The sequence below is a fragment of the Glandiceps talaboti genome, chromosome 2 (assembly GCF_964340395.1).
Source record: "Glandiceps talaboti chromosome 2, keGlaTala1.1, whole genome shotgun sequence".
Lineage (NCBI taxonomy): Eukaryota > Metazoa > Hemichordata > Enteropneusta > Spengelidae > Glandiceps > Glandiceps talaboti.
Window position 1 is genome coordinate 31,524,309 of NC_135550.1, and position 22,895 is coordinate 31,547,203.

Sequence of the window (22,895 nt, forward strand, 5' to 3'; positions counted from 1 at the left end):
AATGGATGTTATCACCTTATAGTGGGTCTAATTTGTGTATGAACTTTGTTGCTACGTATCATGCTGATGGCTTTGTATGAAAGATTTAGTTGATATAACTGTTCAGACTTTATCTCTGTTCTAGTAGGTAATAGAAGGCACAGTGCATTTTGTTTGTAGTTTGTATGTGTGTGTATACATATGTATGTATGTATGTATGTATGTATGTATGTATGTATGTACGTTAAGTATATGTGTGTGTATGCATGTATGTATGTACATGCAGATGTATGTGTGTGTGTGTATGTGTGTATATACATAATATCTATGTGTATGTATGTACGTACGTACGTACTTACGTACATACATACGTTACATGTGTGTGTGTGTATGCATGTATGTATGTACATGCGGATGCATGTATGTGTGTGTGTATGTGTGTGTGTGTGTGTGTGTGGGTCTGTGTGTCTGTGTGTCTGTGTGTTCAAACCATGACTGAGGTGAGCATATTGAAACTTGCAAAAACAGAGAGGTATTATCTGTCAAGTACATTATACATATGTATGCCATCAATAGTTACTTTAATATATTATATGTAATGTATACCATCAATAGTTACTGTAATATATTATACGTAATGTATACCATCAATAGTTACTGTAATATATTATATGTAATGTATATCATCAATAGTTACTGTAATATATTATACGTAATGTATATCATCAATAGTTACTGTAATATATTATATGTAATGTATACCATCAATAGTTACTGTAATATATTATATGTAATGTTTACCATCAATAGTTACTGTAATATATTATATGTAATGTATACCATCAATAGTTACTGTAATATATTATATGTAATGTATACCATCAATAGTTACTGTAATATATTATATGTAATGTATACCATCAATAGTTACTGTAATATATTATACGTAATGTATACCATCAATAGTTACTTTAATATATTATATGTAATGTATACCATCAATAGTTACTGTAATATATTATATGTAATGTATACCATCAATAGTTACTGTAATATATTATATGTAATGTTTACCATCAATAGTTACTGTAATATATTATATGTAATGTATACCATCAATAGTTACTGTAATATATTATATGTAATGTATACCATCAATAGTTACTGTAATATATTATATGTAATGTATACCATCAATAGTTACTGTAATATATTATACGTAATGTATACCATCAATAGTTACTGTAATATATTATATGTAATGTATACTATCAATAGTTACTGTAATATATTATATGTAATGTTTACCATCAATAGTTACTGTAATATATTATACGTAATGTATACCATCAATAGTTACTGTAATATATTATACGTAATGTATACCATCAATAGTTACTGTAATATATTATATGTAATGTATACCATCAATAGTTACTTTAATATATTATATGTAATGTATACCATCAATAGTTACTGTAATATATTATATGTAATGTATACCATCAATAGTTACTGTAATATATTATATGTATTGTATACCATCAATAGTTACTGTAATATATTATATGTAATGTTTACCATCAATAGTTACTGTAATATATTATACGTAATGTATACCATCAATAGTTACTTTAATATATTATATGTAATGTATACCATCAATAGTTACTGTAAGTATATGTTATTTGCCAAATACCGTTCCATATCTTGCTGCGAGAGGTAATTTTTCCGGTAATAACGGAGAGCCGGAGGCGAGCCGTTATACCGGAAAAATTACCTCGAGCAGCAAGATGTGGAACAGTATTTGGCAAATAACATACTTATACGTCACCTGCGACTATGAATTCATTTTTGAATGTCTAAAAACGCTGTTTCATTTTAAATAAAATCACTTCCGCGTTATACTGTTGAGCGTAGTATCATGCACCACTCCGATAACTGCAATGCGGTTGTTTACACATCAGCCTTAACTTTATCATCCAATCAGAGTGCGCGTTTGTTCAGTAGTATGACGTAATGTTTACTATTTGCATATCACTCAGCGATTATTCAAACTTATAACCATCAGCTGAAAAATGAGTGCGTCTTTGTTTTGCGTACTGTATTCCATTAAATGTACAAAAATGTTCGTGATATGCTTTCTTGTTCTAGTTAGGCAAAAACTGCACCCTCTGTGGTGGTAATTTTCATATCCTTCATAAATTTAGGAATTCATGTTTACGATCGCGTGACGACCGCGAGTTCGCCGTCACTGGACTTTCGCCGTTCTGTGTGGAATTTTTGACTTTTTCCCTGTAACATGAAAAGTACAGTTCAAAGACTTGTTACAATTTATACAACGGTGATATTTTGTTTGGTTGACAACAAATTTGGCATTGGAAATGCTGGTTATAGCTGTATTTCTAGTTGTCTGCTAGATTTGTTTACAAGGGGACGTGCAGTGATCACGTGATACAACAAGCAAAAATACGGCTGTTGGTGAAAAATACGCCTGTGTATCTGCAGGGCTCTCGACCAATCAGAATGCGAGATTGGTGACAGGTGACGTATAATATATTATATGTAATGTATACCATCAATAGTTACTGTAATATATTATATGTATTGTATACCATCAATAGTTACTGTAATATATTATATGTAATGTTTACCATCAATAGTTACTGTAATATATTATACGTAATGTATACCATCAATAGTTACTGTAATATATTATATGTAATGTATACCATCAATAGTTACTGTAATATATTATATGTAATGTATACCATCAATAGTTACTGTAATATATTATATGTATTGTATACCATCAATAGTTACTGTAATATATTATATGTAATGTTTACCATCAATAGTTACTGTAATATATTATACGTAATGTATACCATCAATAGTTACTTTAATATATTATATGTAATGTATACCATCAATAGTTACTGTAATATATTATATGTAATGTATACCATCAATAGTTACTGTAATATATTATATGTATTGTATACCATCAATAGTTACTGTAATATATTATATGTAATGTTTACCATCAATAGTTACTGTAATATATTATATGTAATGTATACCATCAATAGTTACTTTAATATATTATATGTAATGTATACCATCAATAGTTACTGTAATATATTATATGTAATGTATACCATCAATAGTTACTGTAATGTATTATATGTAATGTATACTATCAATAGTTACTGTAATATATTATACGTAATGTATACCATCAATAGTTACTGTAATATATTATACGTAATGTATACCATCAATAGTTACTGTAATATATTATATGTAATGTATATCATCAATAGTTACTGTAATATATTATATGTAATGTATACCATCAATAGTTACTGTAATATATTATATGTAATGTTTACCATCAATAGTTACTGTAATATATTATATGTAATGTATACCATCAATAGTTACTGTAATATATTATATGTAATGTATACCATCAATAGTTACTGTAATATATTATATGTAATGTATACCATCAATAGTTACTGTAATATATTATACGTAATGTATACCATCAATAGTTACTGTAATATATTATACGTAATGTATACCATCAATAGTTACTGTAATATATTATACGTAATGTATACCATCAATAGTTACTGTAATATATTATATGTAATGTATATCATCAATAGTTACTGTAATATATTATACGTAATGTATATCATCAATAGTTACTGTAATATATTATATGTAATGTATACCATCAATAGTTACTGTAATATATTATATGTAATGTTTACCATCAATAGTTACTGTAATATATTATATGTAATGTATACCATCAATAGTTACTGTAATATATTATATGTAATGTATACCATCAATAGTTACTGTAATATATTATACGTAATGTATACCAACAATAGTTACTGTAATATATTATATGTAATGTATACCATCAATAGTTACTGTAATATATTATATGTAATGTATACCATCAATAGTTAAAAAAATGAAAACATTTTGAAGCATTATTTGTATTAGCAATAATCTCCATCAGGAGGTCATAATGATGTCTCAAATTATTCAAATTGGGATATTATCATTTAATTGCTTTTCCTTATAATAGTGTCATTATGGTTTACCAGACTGTACATCATAAAGCTTGGTTGTGGTAACCTGTTATGTAAATGATCCAATTCAGACTCTAACATTGTTTACAGTCAGTTTCATCATACATGTCATGTGACTGAATTTGTCACATCATTTTTGGCTTGGTTGCTTCACATGCAACTGATTCTGTCCAATCACAGAAGCCTGTCACAAGTGTTTTTCGTCCAATCAGTAGACCTTACAGCTACATAATTAATGTTTTGGAGTTTGAAACAGGAAATGAACAACTGTCCAATTGTGTTTATAGTAATGTGTTTGTAATTATCATTGAATGGACTATGTTATCAATTGTCACAACCACAGTGGAATATTAATGGTGGTGAATGTTGTATTGTGTCAGTGAAGTCATCTATACTTTGACCCTTTACCTCAGCAGAAAGGTATCTTGTAAAACAATAAAATACTGTGTGACTGCAGTGAGCTAATTCTATTTTGGGGAGATTTATATTCATTTAGTTTGCATCATTATATTTGTACATGATTTACTAGTTCTGTGATACACTGTATACAGATTCTGTTTTATTGGAATTGCAATTAGATTTTACTTCTGAATCAGCATTCATTTTAGACTCTGGGATAGCCAACCATTGTCTGTATATATGAAGGTCACCATTTGTTTTCATTTGTTTTATTTGATTTCTGGTAATCAGTAAATCCTGAGATATGCAGAAAATATGCCAATAAACATTCCTAGTTTGAATAAGTTGATTGTTAGATTATGAAGTTTTGGATTTGTACATATTCTTAATGCCGTTTTTTTCTGTAAATAATTGTTAATTTGATGGAAGGTATTTGAAACTTCAAAATGTTTGTACTACTTTATATATCACATCAAGGAATAGCACCAAAACCAGAGAAACACTCAAAGTGATGACATCACATATTCTGTGTACATTATCAAAGAACATGATGGAATAGCACCAAAACCAGAGAAACACTCACAGTGATGACATCACATATTCTGTGTACATTATATATCAAAGAACATGATGGAATAGCACCAAAACCAGAGAAACACTCAAAGTGATGACATCACATATTCTGTGTACATTATATATCAAAGAACATGATGGAATAGCACCAAAACCAGAGAAACATTCAAAGTGATGACATCACATATTCTGTGTACATTATCAAAGAACATGATGGAATAGCACCAAAACCAGAGAAACACTCACAGTGATGACATCACATATTCTGTGTACATTATATATGAAAGAACATGATGGAATAGCACCAAAACCAGAGAAACACTCAAAGTGATGACATCACATATTCTGTGTACATTATATATCAAAGAACATGATGGAATAGCACCAAAACCAGAGAAACACTCAAAGTGATGACATCACATATTCTGTGTACATTATATATGAAAGAACATGAGAGATTGATTTGTTATGACATGCATCCCTGTCAAATTGTCCATTTTGTCTTATCAAAAACTTGATATTCTTTTCATTTCCATCATAATACATATTCATTGTGTATACTTTCCCAAACCATGATACCTATGAAGCAAGTCAGTGTCTTTCTCACACAGTAAAATGATTAAAAATCAATCACCTCATAAACTATCTGTTAAATTTTCAGAAGAAAGAGATTGTTCTTTTTACCTGAGAGGCAATTATTTATATCAGCAACTTTGACTACCCCATAAAAATGAAGATTAATTTTCCCAAGAGAAAGTGGGGTATGAAATAGTGCATGAATAAGTAAATCACTATGAATGTTGCACTGTTTCAGTTGCTTCAGTCCGTGGAAAGATGTAATTATATGCAGAACAGTTAGAATTGATACCTCCTGCAGGGCAAAAAACAAAATGTATTAGACCCACAGGGAATCTTGTAGTGTAAATGACAGACGAATAGAGGAGTCAATATAAATTAGATTTCTCTGATATCAAGAAAAGATAAAACTTCCTGCACTGGAGGGTGGATATAAATTTCAGCTGCCTGCAGGGTGAAAAAAAAAAAAAAACGTGCTCAGAAAGATGGATGCTACGGATGCATAGCAATAAATGATATATCTGTACAGCAAATAAATAAGCCAATATAAAGTTTCCAGTGTTTTAATAGAAAGGAAATACAGCCATGCCCAAAGGGGAGTTGAGAAATATAGCTGCCTCTGAGTAAGCATGAAAAGAAATGTAATGAAAGAGACTGATGAATGAATAAATAAATAAACCAGTGAATATAAATTTACCGATATGTTGATAGTAAAATCATAGCTGTCTTGACTGTTTTGAAATTTGAGCTTACAGTAATGTTGTCATGGTACCAAATGTTAATAACATCCATTGTGTCCTCTTAATTCATATTATACTGAAACCAGAGCTGTCCTGCCAGTAATGTTGATAGTTACCGTGAGCAACTGTCAATCAAACATGGAAGATTAACTGATTGGATGACTGTGTTTTCTGCCTCGTACCAGCAATATTTCTAATGTTACTCAATGTTGTGTCAATAATATTTATCTGTACATAAAACAACAAAACTAGTTACAGGAGTTGTTTTTTAATTGTAATTTGGCCCCGTTGTAAAGTAGTTTGTTTGATTTTACAGGAAGCTAAGACAGATGTGGATAGGAAAGACAAAGCTGTAATTGGACCTGCTCCTATTGATCCATATTTGGTAAGTAAATGACAGGAGATGTCTAATAAATCTTGGCTACCCTTGTAGCCCAAAGGGACCATCAGCAAGTTACCAATAATGAAGACTTGGGACTCGAGTAACCCATACGACTCATAAAATATCTGATTCATGTCACCAGTAAATACAATTTGAAGAAATACACTTTAGTTCTGGGGAAATTGATATTTTACTAAAATTTGTACTGCAAACACATTAGGAATATCAGCTTACACTATTGATGTATGATAATGATATACACATCATACTTTCAGAATTGATTTTTAAAAGATATTTCTGCCATTTCACAACCTGATTTCCATTCCATGCACCTGCCAATTTCAAAAGTTGATTTTTGTGATTTCAGTGTATATACCAGTAGTAGTGATTTACTTTATGAAATTAAGTTCCATTTTGACAGTTCATGTTTGTTATTGTTATAGAAACATGGCATTTATTTTGTATGTCATAAGTTAACTTTTCAATCAATTCAAAATTTGTGTAGTAAGATTTTGCCATATGTGTAATGAAAGATGAAATAGTATATAACGACAAAAGATAAACAAAGTATCAACCCTGACATACCCAGAATGCATTGCTTGCTATTCAGTTGTATACTTTATACTGTGTAGCTAAACTGTATGGTTTCAGTGAGAATGTTTCAAATTGTTGTCATATTAGTGCATTCATTCAAGATGAGATGAATAAAATTCTATTGAGAGCAATATCACGAGCTGAGTCAAACGAGGGCGCTGTTTATACCAAGTACAATAGAATATAATTCAAAGATTTCAAACATTTTAAAATCTCAATGTTTTGATATGAATACAGATAAACAATGATTTCTTCAAACTGTCACTTCATCAGTGTATTTGAAGATGTCTAATAGAATGTGATGTAAGCAACCTTAGTCACATTTATCAGTTGGAATTTGATAGTGTGTGTGTGTGTGTGTGTGTGTGTGTGTGTGTGTGTGTGTGTGTGTGTGTGTGTGTGTGTGTGTGTGTGTGATGAACTTGTATCATCCTTTGAAAATTATAGATTTACATTTGTAATGTCATGATTTAAATATCAACATTCATAAATGAGAGGTATATATATCTGTAATTTGTCGACAAAAAACTGCAATTAAAATTGAGAGAATGAGAGACACCTTTCATTTATCAGTACAGTAACGATTGCGATGTGAAAATATATATGCACAATCAAATAAGAACATATTTGTATGTGTTTACAATCATAAACCCCTTACAATGTTCTTATGACATGTTGATGTCAAATTCTCTTGTCAATTTTGTTCATTTGAAAAATGTGCTATTTTTACAATTGAAAATGTGTCAGGCAGATTTGTATTCAACTTAAGTTCACTTGTACACTAGCTTTGCTGTGGCTTCATCAGCTTTCTCTCAAGATTTTGAATTGTAAGTAACTTATTTAGATTGAGATGACATAATGAAAAGAAATCACACTGTATGCCTGTAAATAGTGTTAATGATAATTCTGATATATACCCATAATGCTGTAGCTTCTAAACCTACCCCTCATACACTTTGAAAATATGGAAGTTGTGCAACCATATGTTTGCACATAATATCCTACCTTAATGTGTAGTCTCAGAAAACCTGAACAAAATCACCGTAGATAACTTTTAATATAGTTTAAAATAGACTGTAAATTTAATCTTGGTGTAAACTTTAATGTCATATTTCAGACTAAGCCACCAGCGATGTCTCCTATAACATACCAGGCTCCAGCAAAGCTACCTGGCCTGGAAGAGTCTTTCCTGAATGCGCCAGTACCTGTGGGATGTGTTGTTGCTGCTACTACACTACAGAAAGTGCAAACCAGTAGAGGATACCTAGATACCAATCTGGAAGTAGTAGCACATGCCAGGGATAATGAGGAACTGTATTCATTGATTGACAGAATGACCTATGACAGGTAGGGTAACATCTTTAAGTTTCTTTCTCCATCATTATGTCATCACCACCATTATAACCAGTAAAAATCAGATGTAAAGTGTTTGTTGACTTACAGAAGGAAAGTGGTTTTATTCAGTCATTTCAAACAGAAGACTGTGAACTTACGTTCTTCTTTTTTGGTTAAAATCTCACACCCATGGCAACAACTTCACTATTTTATACCAAACTTTAATAATACTGTTTCTTCACTGTGTGTTATAATGTTTGGATGTCCTGAGATATTACTTGTAACTTTTATACTTTCTTCAATCTGGACAAACAAAAATGTCAAGGACATTGCTGTCTAAAAAAAGAAGGAAAACCCAGAGTTGTGAATTCTTCTGTCGTCATAAACTGATCATATGAATAAATCAACCCTATGGCAATGCGTATTATGACAAGTTAGTAAGCATCCAGATGTTGCTCTTGTGAACTCCTATGTTATAGTATACCAGTACATGTCCTGATATGAACCCTGCTACTATTTGGGTAGAGTAAGTGAAATTGAGAAGGGTGAGTAACATGAGTAGACACATTGCATAGAAGCTGTGTTATCCACTATTGGCATAGTGGCTAAGCATACCAGCTTTCATTTAAACTAGATATGGGCTCAGTGTCCTTGAAAGAAAAATACAGTAATTGTGTCAGTTTTGAACTTTTTGGGAGAGAACTGTTTAAATTTTTTGCGTTAGATTGCTAAGAAAATGAAACTTATGTAGTAGGCACCATAAAAATATAGAGATGTATGTTGTACTGTATTTATGTTAGTGTTTTGTTGTATTGTGTTGTGTTGTGTCAAAGTGTATTTATGTTAGTGTTTTGTTGTATTTTGTTGTTTCAAAGGGTTGTGTTGTATTGTGTTGTCCTGTGTTTTGTTATGCTGTACTGTGTTGTGTTGTTTTGATAAAGTTTAGTGTTTTGTAAATGTGTTGTGTTTTGCTCAGCTGTGCTGTTGTGTTGTGTTGTGTTGTGTTGTGTTGTGTTGTGTCGTGTTGTGTTGTGTCATGTTGTGTTGTGTTGTGTCGTGTTGTGTTGTGTTGTGTTGTGTTGTGTTGTGTTGTGTCTTGTTGTGTTGTGTTGTGTTGTGTCATGTTGTGTCATGTCGTGTTGGATCATGTTGTGTCACATCATATTGTTAGTGATTGACTCTGAGGTAGAGGGGATGTGATAGACTTTTTTTTATCAATAGTCAATGATTTTGATTGACTTGGGACATTTCCCCCCAAAATGTTGAAAGTGTCAATAATTACTAACATAAAGTGTTTTAAACCTCAACTTCGGCATTATTTTGGCAGTTATACATCTATATTGTTGATAGAAACTCACTCTTATTGAGTAAGGATTATTAGAGGGATGGGTATAATTCATTGAACACAGATCTATTTCCTCTGGAGCAGACAATGACCATGTCAGTGTGTTATCTACAATGTTTTACAGATAAACTTTGGAAATCTAATTCTGTCATTTTGATACCTTTTAGCAATGGGCATATTGCCAACTAAGCAATAGGGTATGTTACTCTCACATGTTGCCATAGTTAAAAAAAAATTGTAACCAAAATTGCACCAATAGTCAGTTGATTATTTCCAAAAATCCGACATAAAAGCACAGATTTAAATTGTATTGAAAGCGTAATAGATATTTATGATCGAGCGTGCATGTACATAAAATGGCTACCACTTGGATGGCGGCCAACTACTGTAGCATGCTTCACTCATCATATCTCTTCAGATTCAATTTCAAAACATTCTTCATGCCTGGCAAGTATATTTGCAGATGTTCACTGGTACAACTATCACATCAAGTATTATGACATCAAACAAAAAGTGAGAATTTATGAACTATTTCTTTTAATCAGTTCAAAGTTCAGCTAGTAGACTGCCTGTCTGTCGCCTTTCGGTTTATCTGAATATAATACTTGTATTATGACATTGTTTGCCAGTAGCTATCATATAAAAAGTGATGTAGCATGTAATGGATACTGTCTCAATGATATGCTGAAAATTCCTGGAAGCAACAAAGTATTGAAAATGTCTAAATATTTTGGAGGCAAACTACGATGTATTGATGTAATGTGATTCCAAGTCATCAGCTCATCAAATATGGCATAGCAGCCAGGGAACTGCCAAGTAGTATGAACTGTATGATTCAGTGATATACATTGAAATTAGATGCCTGTGTGTGTACATGTGTATGTTTGTGAGAGATAGAGGGGGCCTGTGTGTTTCAGTGTATGTATGTATGTATGTATGTATGTATGTATGTATGTATGTATGTATGTGTGTGTGTGTATGTATGTGTGTATGTATGTATGTATGCATGTATGTATGTATGTATGTATGTATGTGCGTATGTATGTATGTATGTATGTATGTATGTATGTATGTATGTATGTATGTATGTATGTATGTATGTATGTGTGTGTGTGTGTGTGTATGTATGTATGTATGTATGTATGTATGTATGTGTATATGTAAAAGACAGAGAGGCCTGTGTGTGTACTGTGTTTTTGAGGAATAGTGGCCAGTGTGCATTTGTGTATGTGCATGCGTGTGTGTGTGTGTGTGTGTGTGTGTGTGTGCTAGATATAGAGAAGTCAGTGCATTTCTTTGTGTGTGTATGTGTGTGTGAAAGATAGGTAGGTAGGTAGGTAGGTAGGTAGGTAGGTAGGTAGGTAGGTAGGTAGGTAGGTAGGTAGGTAGGTAGGTAGGTAGGTAGGTAGGTAGGTAGGTAGGTAGGTAGGTAGGTAGGTAGGTAGGTAGGTAGGTAGGTAGGTAGGTAGGTAGGTAGGTAGGTAGGTAGGTAGGTAGGTAGGTAGGTAGGTAGGTAGGTAGGTAGGTAGGTAGGTAGGTAGGTAGGTAGGTAGGTAGGTAGGTAGGTAGGTAGGTAGGTAGGTAGGTAGATAGATAGATAGATAGATAGATAGATAGATAGATAGATAGATAGATAGATAGATAGATAGATAGATAGATAGATAGATAGATAGATAGATAGATAGATAGATAGATAGATAGATAGATTGACAGACAGACAGACAGACAGACAGAGAAAGTCAGAGTCAAGATAGTCAGAGAAATGGAGAAGCACTATTCCATTTCTAACCTATGAAAGTCTAAACTATGAACTATAAATTACTTGTCAATGAACACCATCTCTAATAGAGTGCATCTGAAGAGTATAGAAGCCTGGAGAGTGTTCTTGACTTTGATGTGTGTAATCACACAGTAATGCTGCAGGCATATGGTGGGTATCACATTTAATGATATCTGAAAGGTCAAAAACAGTGTTTAATTTGACATTGACATACTAGGTAATTGTATACGATCCACCTCACCTCTGTACCTGACATAAACAGTAGATAACAATTATAGTAGACCTCAGCTCTGTTTAGGAACACATGACATCATAGTAGATAACAATCATAGTAGATGTGAGTGCCAGCACATGTAACAACTATCAATTGAATTTATTTTGTGTGTTCAGGGATGTTCACCTCCAAGAAATAGGGGTCTAAAAATCTTAATTTTGTCAAAACTTATATCTCAAAAACTTACATTGTGAATGGAGCTGAAATTTGGTGGGGGATGTTGCTGGAGATGTTATTCTGCAGATATTTTTCAAAACATTTTGACACAACTGGTCCTGTCAACCATAAACATGTCCTTAGCAACAATCAAAGTATGATGTATACAAAGATAACAACCGGTATGGGTAGGCAAGTGAATAGAGATTTTAAAAATGTATGAAACTATGCCTAGCAACAAGAACACACCCATAGCAACAGCCAATTGATGGTGTGTATGCAAAGATAAGCGGGATTAATAGGTAAGTGGATAACCAACCGAAAAGTGAATGCACATATGCCTAGCAACAAGGCCATGCCCCTGGCAACAGTGAAATGGTGATGTGTATTGCAAAATAACAACATCTGTGGTTAGGCAAGTGGATAAACATTCAAAAAATTGACATAATTGACCCAGCAACCAAAAGTAAAGTTGTGGTGTATATATACATAAAATAAAGTAACAATATAAACCATACAGTTGTGCTACAATGCTAATCAAATATTTCACAAATGAAAACGTTGAATGTTACAGTCAGTATTTTACGTATATTTGTCAATTATTGATAAACTTCATTAAACTAATGAATTGCACAAAAGAAGTATTTATATTGGCTGTCAGTAGCCATGACAATTTCAAAATTGGAATATATCTCTAAATATTTGACTTGAGAAAGTCCTTTCATAATGCATTGTATGCGTTTCCATGTTTGATTCCTCCATAAGGGTTTTACAAGACACGTGTATTCATCCAGGTTTCTTTCAACATTCTTAACTACATTCTTTGCATTAATCAACACTCTGAGTTTGCAGTCAGATATTCAAAGGATGAAAGATAAGGGAAAACTAGGCGCCAGGCACGTACGTCTACAAGAGAACACAGGCAACGAATACAGTACAGCATGTTGGATTAGCCACAGGCTTTTAAGCTATCTGTATGTTTTCATGTTATCAGTCACATCACCAAAAAGAAGGATATGATTTCATTATAATACTCCAGTTAATTAATCTATGCAAGCTATGTAAATGATCTGACAGTTTCAATCCAAATGTATTAGCTAAAGTCATATTTTATAAGAAAAAATATTACTTGAATATTGTGTATTCATATTGAGAGGCTGCTGGCGTACTCAGAGAGTGTTAAATGGAAGCTTGCATTCTCATTTATATATAGAATAGCCCCTTTCTAGTTCCATATAGTTTTGTTATTGGCTAAAAGGAATATGATTTCAATGTTTTGCTGACATGTTACATCTCTGATAATGACAGTGTTATAAAACTTACAGTTTTAAAGTTTTTATGAGGTACCCTGGTAAAATGCCTGGGAAACTTTCTTATATTTTACATATTTGATAATACTGCCCTTAACAAAAAAGTAGATTTAAGAATGCAGGGTTGTTGACTGAAACCTAGCTATATATAGTTATAATGCAAGGTACAATAATGTGTACATGACATGGATTACACCAATAGTTAGTAACTGTGAATAATTAGCACCTAATTTACATCATCTGATGAGATCCTTACTCCTTCCTGGCTCACAAAGAAATTCAAGGTGTTGACAAAGATAAAGAGAGATATATCCTTCCTGGTATCACTTCTTTCACGTCATATCATATTACACTGCCATTGTTTCCTGTACTGTCCTCATCATTCAAACTCCCTGTTATCACACCTATCAACAATCATATTTCCATCATTGATATGGATAGCTTTAATACTCAAATCATATCCATTTGAGAAATAAAGAAACATTCTTTGTGGAATTGTCAAATTTATAATAATTAAATCATCTATTTTCTTTTTTTTATTTGGATGGTTTTTGCCAAACTATACACTGTCTCTGACTTTGAGATATACCTCTCTCATTTTAAAAAGTATTCTTCTGAAAAAAGTCAGACTCAAAAACGGATTATTTTTGTGTTACTTGTCATTTGTAATACCCTCTGCAATATTTGAAATCTTGCGTTTCTTAAAGCGTACTAATAATGAAAGCCAGGATGTTATCATGCCATGCTGTATTTTTTTTCTTTTTTGTTTCAATTATTTATTTTTTTTAAATAAAATCCGTTCTGAAAAAAGAAATAAAACTATGGATGTTATAAGTTGAGAGTAGAGTTATATACAAATGTAAGTCAGTGTTTCATCAGTGGTTGTCATCAAAACCGGGATTAAAACAAGGAAACATGCAGAAAAAACACACCTGATGTATGCATACACTCATACTCATTCACAGAGTTAAAACATACATTGTCTGTGTTGCCATATCAGTCACTTGCTTGCTGTCAATTTTATGACACTTTGCTGAAATTGTTTGTTTCACATACTGTTATCTTTGATTAATTCACTACGGGGTAGAAGGACAGTATGGGTAGAGTAGGACATGCCAAACAAAACAAAGAACATGTAATTATAACACAATGTTACCAATGAAGTAAATACATGTTATAATTACTCATGTTTTGTTTTTATTTGGAAAGAGTGGGCATGTCTAAAGAACTGCCTATTTCATATCTACCCATATTGTATTTATACCAATGATAAATTAGTATGTGACGCATACAGTTTCAGTGATGTCTCATAAATTGACTCTACTAGAATACTTTTCATTTGAGATCTTGGATAATTCAGATAAACCAGTAATTTTGTACCAGTATCTTACAAAGTGATATAAAAGGGAAAGTGATACAACACATAGCCTAACAAGAGAATTTAAAGCAATTTGAGAAAATGGAAAATTTGTGTACAATTTGCACTTTATCTGTTGGGGGGTTGGGGGGAGGGGGGGGGGTTGTTAATATCTCAGCGTTTGTTGTTAAAATCACTGATGAAAGTTTGTATAACTTAGGTTTCCTCCTGTTTATGTTTTGAGCCAAATTGAACCTCCAAAGTCTTATATGAGAACAAACACCTTGCCATTATCTACAAAGGGCTGTGCACTGTCTGCTCCTACGCACCCTACACACTGATCTTAGTTGATGAGCTAGAAAGACAAGTTTGCTTGTTCAAGTACTACTGCTGCTTCTCTCATACTAACTTATGATGAGCTGTTAATAGTTTGTGTGGGTAGAAGTAGACTGTTTTCAAGTACCCGTACTCAGTCGTCCACAACTCGGCTTTAATGATGAAGTGCCTGCAGAACTGAGAGATTTTCAGTTGGTTAGCAACATGATGATCAAATTTGGAGAGAAATTCTTGCCTTGGGAAATCAGTTCCTGTGATTAGTATTATGTCAAAGATCTCATGCATCTCTGCCAAAATAGGCTTTGACTTGGAACACAAAATGTACAACTAGCCATGCATTCTTGTTACTATGTGTTTGTTACCATGGAGTTTTTGACATATAATAAATCATATTTTTTGTGTATTAATGCATCATTACTATTTAAAATACAGAACTTGAAGGATAATTTTTTTTCTCAATTTCTGACACAGTGCCTTAGGAAATTGGTCTTTGTGTACTTGTGTGTGTGTTTGTGTGTGTATGTGTGTGATTAATGAAGTGATATGCCACATGTCATGATTTATAATAAAAACAAATCATACAGACCACAGTAGTGCTGAGATGGAGCGATTAACGGAAAACTGACAAAAAAAAAGATTATTAACAGATGTTTTTAATTTTTTTCTTGTACTTTGGTATAATAGTCTAAATGAATATATATGCACAACTTGTTTACAATGACTATAAAATGACATCATTAGGGTGAGTTCAGGTGATGGATTTTGTAAGTTATATTATTGTCATGTGGGAATCCATCTTTATTCTTTCACTCATTGTTTGAAACTAAAAGTTGCCAAATATGGAATTACATTTCCAAATATGGTGATATCACTGCCAAATATGAACATTGGAGTTTTCATCCAGTCATCAGTGCTGTCTGTACAATTTATTGAATTTGGCATATCACATAAAAAAATTGTACCGTGATTCACAAACTTCTCCTCTAGATGTAACTTTGAGTGTAACAAAATCAAAGAATTTAGTAGACTTTGAGAAGCTTGTCAGAGCAACACCATTTACAGTCATTACTACATTTAGTATTCCATTACAGTCGTTGATGTCATGAAGGTGACCTCTGACCTCAATTGTCATGCCATGCCATAGTTCATTCTCATCTTTTCATGAATACATCATACTCAATATCATTCTCAAAGTTCCATCAGACATTCAAAATCTGTTTTCACAAGCTGGATTAGAGGATAATCTTATGTTTCACCTCAAAAGGATAATGTAATCAGTCATCCAAGATCTGTATATTGCACTGTTTGTCCTTGGAGACCTGCAAGATCATGCTGCAGACTCCTGGTGTCATGGAAGGTTAATTTTTAGATGGATAAAGACATCCAAAGATCCTCTTTTGTTTGTGATAGCCCATGCAGCAAACTGTTTGGGTGGATTAGACTTTCCTCTTAGCTGTGACCTTATCTCCTTCTTTGATGAACTGAAAAATTAGGATTGTGATCTCAATGACTTGATGCAGATCACTCACTTTTATAAGATTTGGTAGTGGTGATGTCATTGAAATAGAGGAAACTTTGAAAACTTTAAACTTCCATGATTTGTGTTGACAGTTTTCTTAATAAGAAAGTATAGTTTTAATGTGTTGATAAAATAAACATTTGCCTTGAAACAGTTATGTTACCTCTGTTCACCTCATTCTTGTGAACTATTGTGACTTATTAAAACATAATTCACAACATTTTGGAGTTGAGGGCTGGCATGGAGGGAGAATGATATTCATATATAAAGCCACATACATACAGACATGCATTATAATGGTGACTTCCACTCCAATTCAGCTAAGACATACATACATACATACATACATACATACATACATACATACATACATACATACATACATACATACATACATACATGACATTGTGCGACTGAGCACAGACAGGTAGTATGAGTGGTTGTACGACCGTGTCGCAGATATCATTTTTGAGTTTGTACGAGTTGCACATCCAAGTCACAGATACCCTTGATAGACACGATTAAATAAATGCCATACCATACTCTCAGGTAGTTTGTGTAACATAAGATTTGTACTTTTGTCCAAGGTAGAGATTTGGCGTAAAATCTAAATAGGTCTCCTAACTCTGGTAAATTGTATTAAATAGGTGTTCTCAGGTTGTGATTCAGAAATTTTCACCCTTTTCTCCGATAGCTCTAACTCTGGGAATAATACCTGTGAAGTACACTGCTTTAATTTACTTACAAAAAAATCAAGAATTCCCCCTGTGACTTGTTTGCCGTGGCAACCTTTCTTGTACTCATCTCACCTACCACTCATGAGATGTGAATAGGTATTAAAAAATACTCACTGCACAACGTGATAAGATTGCAGTACGACTCAAAACACACAAACCTGACAGTTATGTCTCAAATTTACTGTAATATTTATTGCTATATATTAAAATCAATCAGTCAATGACTGGAAGAGCTCTCCTGGGAAAACACGAAGGGATTAGGGGGAATGTTGATAAGTTATTAACACTAGGCAGGGTTATAGGATAATCATCTGATGTGGGTGATAAATAGATAAATGGCAAATTATGACAGAATTACCTCCAAATTATGGTTCCTATGTTGACGGTTCAATATTAAGACTAAAACATGGATTGAATTATTCATGTCTCTCTTTACCCTTGTTGATAAATTTCAACAACTTGCTGGTCAACAAATTGGACTGATGAAACAAACCACTAAAAGTTATATTGAAAGTATAATGACCACTGTCAGTGCTAGCTGAAGGAGTAGATTTGAATTATCACTTAATATTTAATATCATTATCAAGGAAACTACAAATTACCAGGCACATAATGATCAGGTTTAATTAATCCCTCTCAATTCTGACTCGGAAACATTTCACTTTGTTTGATAGTGCCTAGTTGGCAGTGGTGCACAAATGTGTGTATTGAGCAAGGCAGTGGAGAGGGGTGCGACATGTTTAGCCTTTTGTTTCATCTTCACTGAAGACCAATGTCATATGTAGCAATATCCCTTTGCTTTATTGTTATTCAGCGACTAGTTTAAACTTGGAATAAGTAGATAAAAGGATAAGCCGAGTTTACCACCATCACATTTATATTCTGTGATTGAACTTGCTAAGACGAGTTCATCGCCATCACATTTACATTCTGTGATTGAACTTGCAGTGCAGTAAGGCCACCATCCATCATGATTATACATTCTCATCCATGAATTAAGAAGTGATGTTTTTACAGTACACTTTGTGGTCACATACAGTCATTAGTATTCATCACATCCCCATCACTGTAAATCTCTGCCTCATCATCCCTAGGAGACGAGAATATCAATGTGATTAGTTACAAAGAGGAAATCAATGACTCTACAGTGTCTGAATTCACAATGGCACATACAACAAACATATAATAGACATGATGTATATTGTACTGAAAGAGATACAGGTGTCTCAGCTGTTGCCACAGGAGGAAACTTTTTTCAGGTGCCTGGGGAATTAGGATTAAAGAACCTCAATAAATGGAACTAAAGTTTGTATGGGATGGGTGGGCTTATATTTTATAGAAGGCTAAGGGGCTTGGTGGCCCACATTACAAGGAAATAAATGGACATCACAAATTGTAGATTTGGTGAAAGGTCATATTGACCTGGTCTCAAATAACATGATTATAGAATACAAGTGAACCATTCTGAGAAAAGTACATGTTACAGTGAAAGGTACATTTTCATCACAGCAATTCTTTTTTGTAATGAAATAATATAATATTATTCTTTTCTGCCAAAATGTTTTCATGTATTAAAAGAAAAAAAAATTCATGTCAACTTTAATAAAGTTCAGACTTGCCCTTGTTCATCCATTAACTTTTAGTTTTAGAAGATAAAGCAAAAAAAACCCATTAAAAACAGTGTTTGACATGTGTCCATGGGTGTGAAACAGTGTTTGACATGTGTCCATGGGTGTGAAACAGTGTTTGACATGACTGTCCATGTGTGTGATAGAGAAGATGATCAGTAAACTCTGCCATCATTTGTGACACTATACATTAGCTGCTGTGTATTTCCTGCCATGCCAACACTAGAAGTTGTGGAGAACTTTCTACACAAACTTCTCAAATTTATAATTGATGTATAGTGAAATTCTGTTAACCGAGTACAGATGCTGGTGTGTCTGACTCTCTGATATAAAACTTCCTTTCGTACATATAAGGTGTGAAATGCAGGTCATACAACTGGACATGCTACACCATCAATATAAATTGTGCCTTTTATAAATTTTACCTATGCTATCTTTTGCTGTTTATATGCTGCAGGTTATGTGTGTTCTTGATTTTCAATTGCACATAATCAGTCATTTACAATAGATCTAGAAAGAAACCTTCATCTTTTATTTATCTATTTTATGAATATTTAGTGGAGGACATTTGGATTCCTATCCTAGAGTGGTAGTTTATGAATTAATGATTACCAGAAAGTTTGAATTTCAAGACATTGCATCTTTCTGCTAACAGCTTTACAGTATGTATCTCATTGAGTCATACAGCTGAGCCAAGGAACAAGGATACTAGTATAGGGTAGATGAATAACACATCACTACTTCAAGTACCTGTCTGTTTATATCAAGTTTTGTAAAGAAAGCTGTAACTGTAGGCCATTCTACAAGATTATAATTCACATAGAGTTCAAGGCAGTTAGCTGCTCATTTATTATCTATACTGCCTGTATAGTTAGGTGTATATCAATTACACACCCGTTTAGTTTGTATTACACTTTTTGCATACACACATGTATATGTGCACATTTTACATACATACATACATACATACATACATACATACATACATACATACATACATACATACATACATACATACATACATACATACATACATACATACATACATACATACTTACATACATACATACATACATACATACACAGACAGACAGACAGACAGACTGAGACACACACAAACATTTCCAACAACAACAACAACAACAACAACAACAACAACAACAATACAGTTGATGTTACATTTCTGATATCTTTGTTGGTTTCAAAGAAAGCATTTCTTCCAATGTTTGGTAAAAGTTGATTCTTATCCAGCATGTGTATATTTGTGATTGTCTACAGAGATGCTGCTGAGAAAGCACACATCAGATCGGAAGTAGATAAGATGATTCATCAGATGAACAACGAATTGCAAGTAAGTAGACTGTGTATAACAGATGACTACCTGGAGAATACAATAGACTGTATGGCACCAAGTATCCAAATACTAGCCAAAGAGATTTGTATCAACTGTGTAGGAGGTAAAATCCATAGATGTGACTCTGTTTTGTATCACACCCGCTGATGTTAATCCATAAGCTACCCTGGAAGACAATATAGCCTTTCCTTTACACATGATGACTACCTGTTAAGTGGGAGGATTGTACATCATTTCATTGAGTTTGGATGTAGTTTACTTTGTATCCTTAAATGAACACCTCAAATTTAGAGCCTATTTATCTTTATAAAATTAAAAGACTCATTGTGGTTTAAATTAAAAAGATATCAAGATTTCGTTTGAAGGACATCCTAAGAAGGGAGAATAAAAACATTATTTTTTTCATACATTGTACCTGTAATAATATATCTGACTATCATCGTACAGTTAACTAGTCAATGTACTGTGAAGAGTACTGATAGGTTGTGTTGTGATGATACTAGTATATCGCTAGAGATATCTATCACAATGAATATTTAACAGTGCATAACAGCCTGATTGACTTACTTTGTCTTTCTCTCTGCCGAACTGTTCTTCACTCTATCAAGATGTTGATTTCTTAATTATTGTTTGATATTTTATGATAATTATTCAAATTTGGTAAACAATGAATCTAGGACTAGATATCTGTACATCCTAGTCACAATTGCTGTGAAAGGATTCTCCAAAATTTGGTTGTAGTGTTTCTGGAACTGTGCATAATTTATCTGAAAGATGAGAGATACATGTGAAACATGTTTGAAACATCAAAGTTATTGATGTTGATAGCTTTATTGGTGTATATGTTACTAATACATCAACATGGTCGGTATCATGTATATTGTACTGAAGTGTACTTTTATTTTGTGGTCCATAGTAAAATTAAAAAAGTCAGTGATAGGAAGCTGTGCATATATGTATATGAATCCAATATCTGTCTTTCCCTCCTTCTTTATTTAGAGTGAACTCCATATGCAGGATAGACTTGCAAGCAAACAAGCCCAGTATCTACCACAGAAAGACCAAGAAGTAGCTAAGGGTACAGCTAAAGGAAAGACCAAACTTGGCAAGAAAAAAATACAAGCCAAAATTAACACTGGTCTTAGGAAGAAGAAACTACCTGAGGATGAAGTGGAAGGGAAGGAAAATAAGCCAGCCAAAGAAAATATCACAGTTAAAGAAAGTAAACCAATAAAAAAACCAGTAAGTGATTTTGTTAAGATGTTTTTGAACTCATTGTTGTAGAGTTCATAGTATGATTTGTGAGTGTGCATGATACACATTATTATAAAGTGTGCCCTCATTGTTAGGAGTATCAACTTACTGAAAGTCAAAACATTTGTCATGATTTTGAACTTTTCCTGTTATAAAAGATAGTGTGAATGACACTTAAGATGAGAATTGCAAGTTGAAGTAATGTTATTTTCAGAGTTCATACAAATATCTTATACCTTTGTGTCAAAGCGTGCAAAATGAATCATCTGTGTGTTTGACTTTCCAAGGGGAAGAAAACACAGAGGGCGCCCTTCCACATGCAAGATGAACAGTACCTGACAAGAGTTTATGGCAAAGCTCTGTACCATCCACAGAGGAAGACAGAAAAGGCAGGTCCATACTTGAGATTCCAGAGTACACCTGTCAAACCACAAGGAACAAGACCTAAAGCAACTCAACAAGTTTCAGGTAGGAAAGAAACTGTAGTCAGTCTGTTTCAACCATTGACTTAACTGTTGTAATTTTCAGAAGTGTGGTGCAAGTAAATAAGCACTTATTTCTTACATTCACCTTATATTTTGAAATTTATGGGTTGACAGCAAACTTTTTCTTTGAATGAGGAAAGTGGGATAATCTGTACATGTACATATCTTTAAAATTCTACTATTGCTATGAAACAGAGAATATACTAATACCCTGTCTCCATCACTGCACTTGTTGTACAAGTCCTACCTGGATTCGTTGGCTGTCATTTTTAGAGAATATACTAATCCCATGTCTCCATCACTGTACTTGCTGTACAAGTCCTACCTGGAATCGTTGGCTGTCATTTTTAAAGAATATACTAATCCCATGTCTACATCACTGCACTTGCTGTACAAGTCCTACCTAGAATCATTGGCTGTCATTTTTAAAGAATATACTAATCCCATGTCTCCATCACTGTACTTGCTGTACAAGTCCTACCTGGAATCGTTGGCTGTCATTTTTAGAGAATCTTGAGACTTCAGGGATGGTAAATAAATTGCAATCAATGCACTCGCAAAGATTCATTGACATAGAATCTTAAACAATAACAAGGGCTGAGTGATTCAGCTAAAATATACTTGGAAAAATATATAATATGTGCTCTGAGTTTGGAACTACAA

General features: G+C 33.0%; 1 protein-coding gene across 1 annotated transcript in view; it reads left to right on the plus strand.

Moving 5' to 3' along the window:
* The window catches only part of LOC144446607 (protein TALPID3-like), a 90,598-nt gene that overhangs the window by 55,260 nt on the left and 12,443 nt on the right, over positions 1 to 22,895 (plus strand). The window contains exons 12-16 of the mRNA XM_078136414.1: positions 6,702 to 6,770; positions 8,479 to 8,708; positions 20,418 to 20,490; positions 21,493 to 21,705; positions 22,035 to 22,215. Of these exons, the coding sequence (XP_077992540.1) occupies positions 6,702 to 6,770; positions 8,479 to 8,708; positions 20,418 to 20,490; positions 21,493 to 21,705; positions 22,035 to 22,215 (766 nt within the window). The remainder of the gene's footprint in view (positions 1 to 6,701; positions 6,771 to 8,478; positions 8,709 to 20,417; positions 20,491 to 21,492; positions 21,706 to 22,034; positions 22,216 to 22,895) is intronic.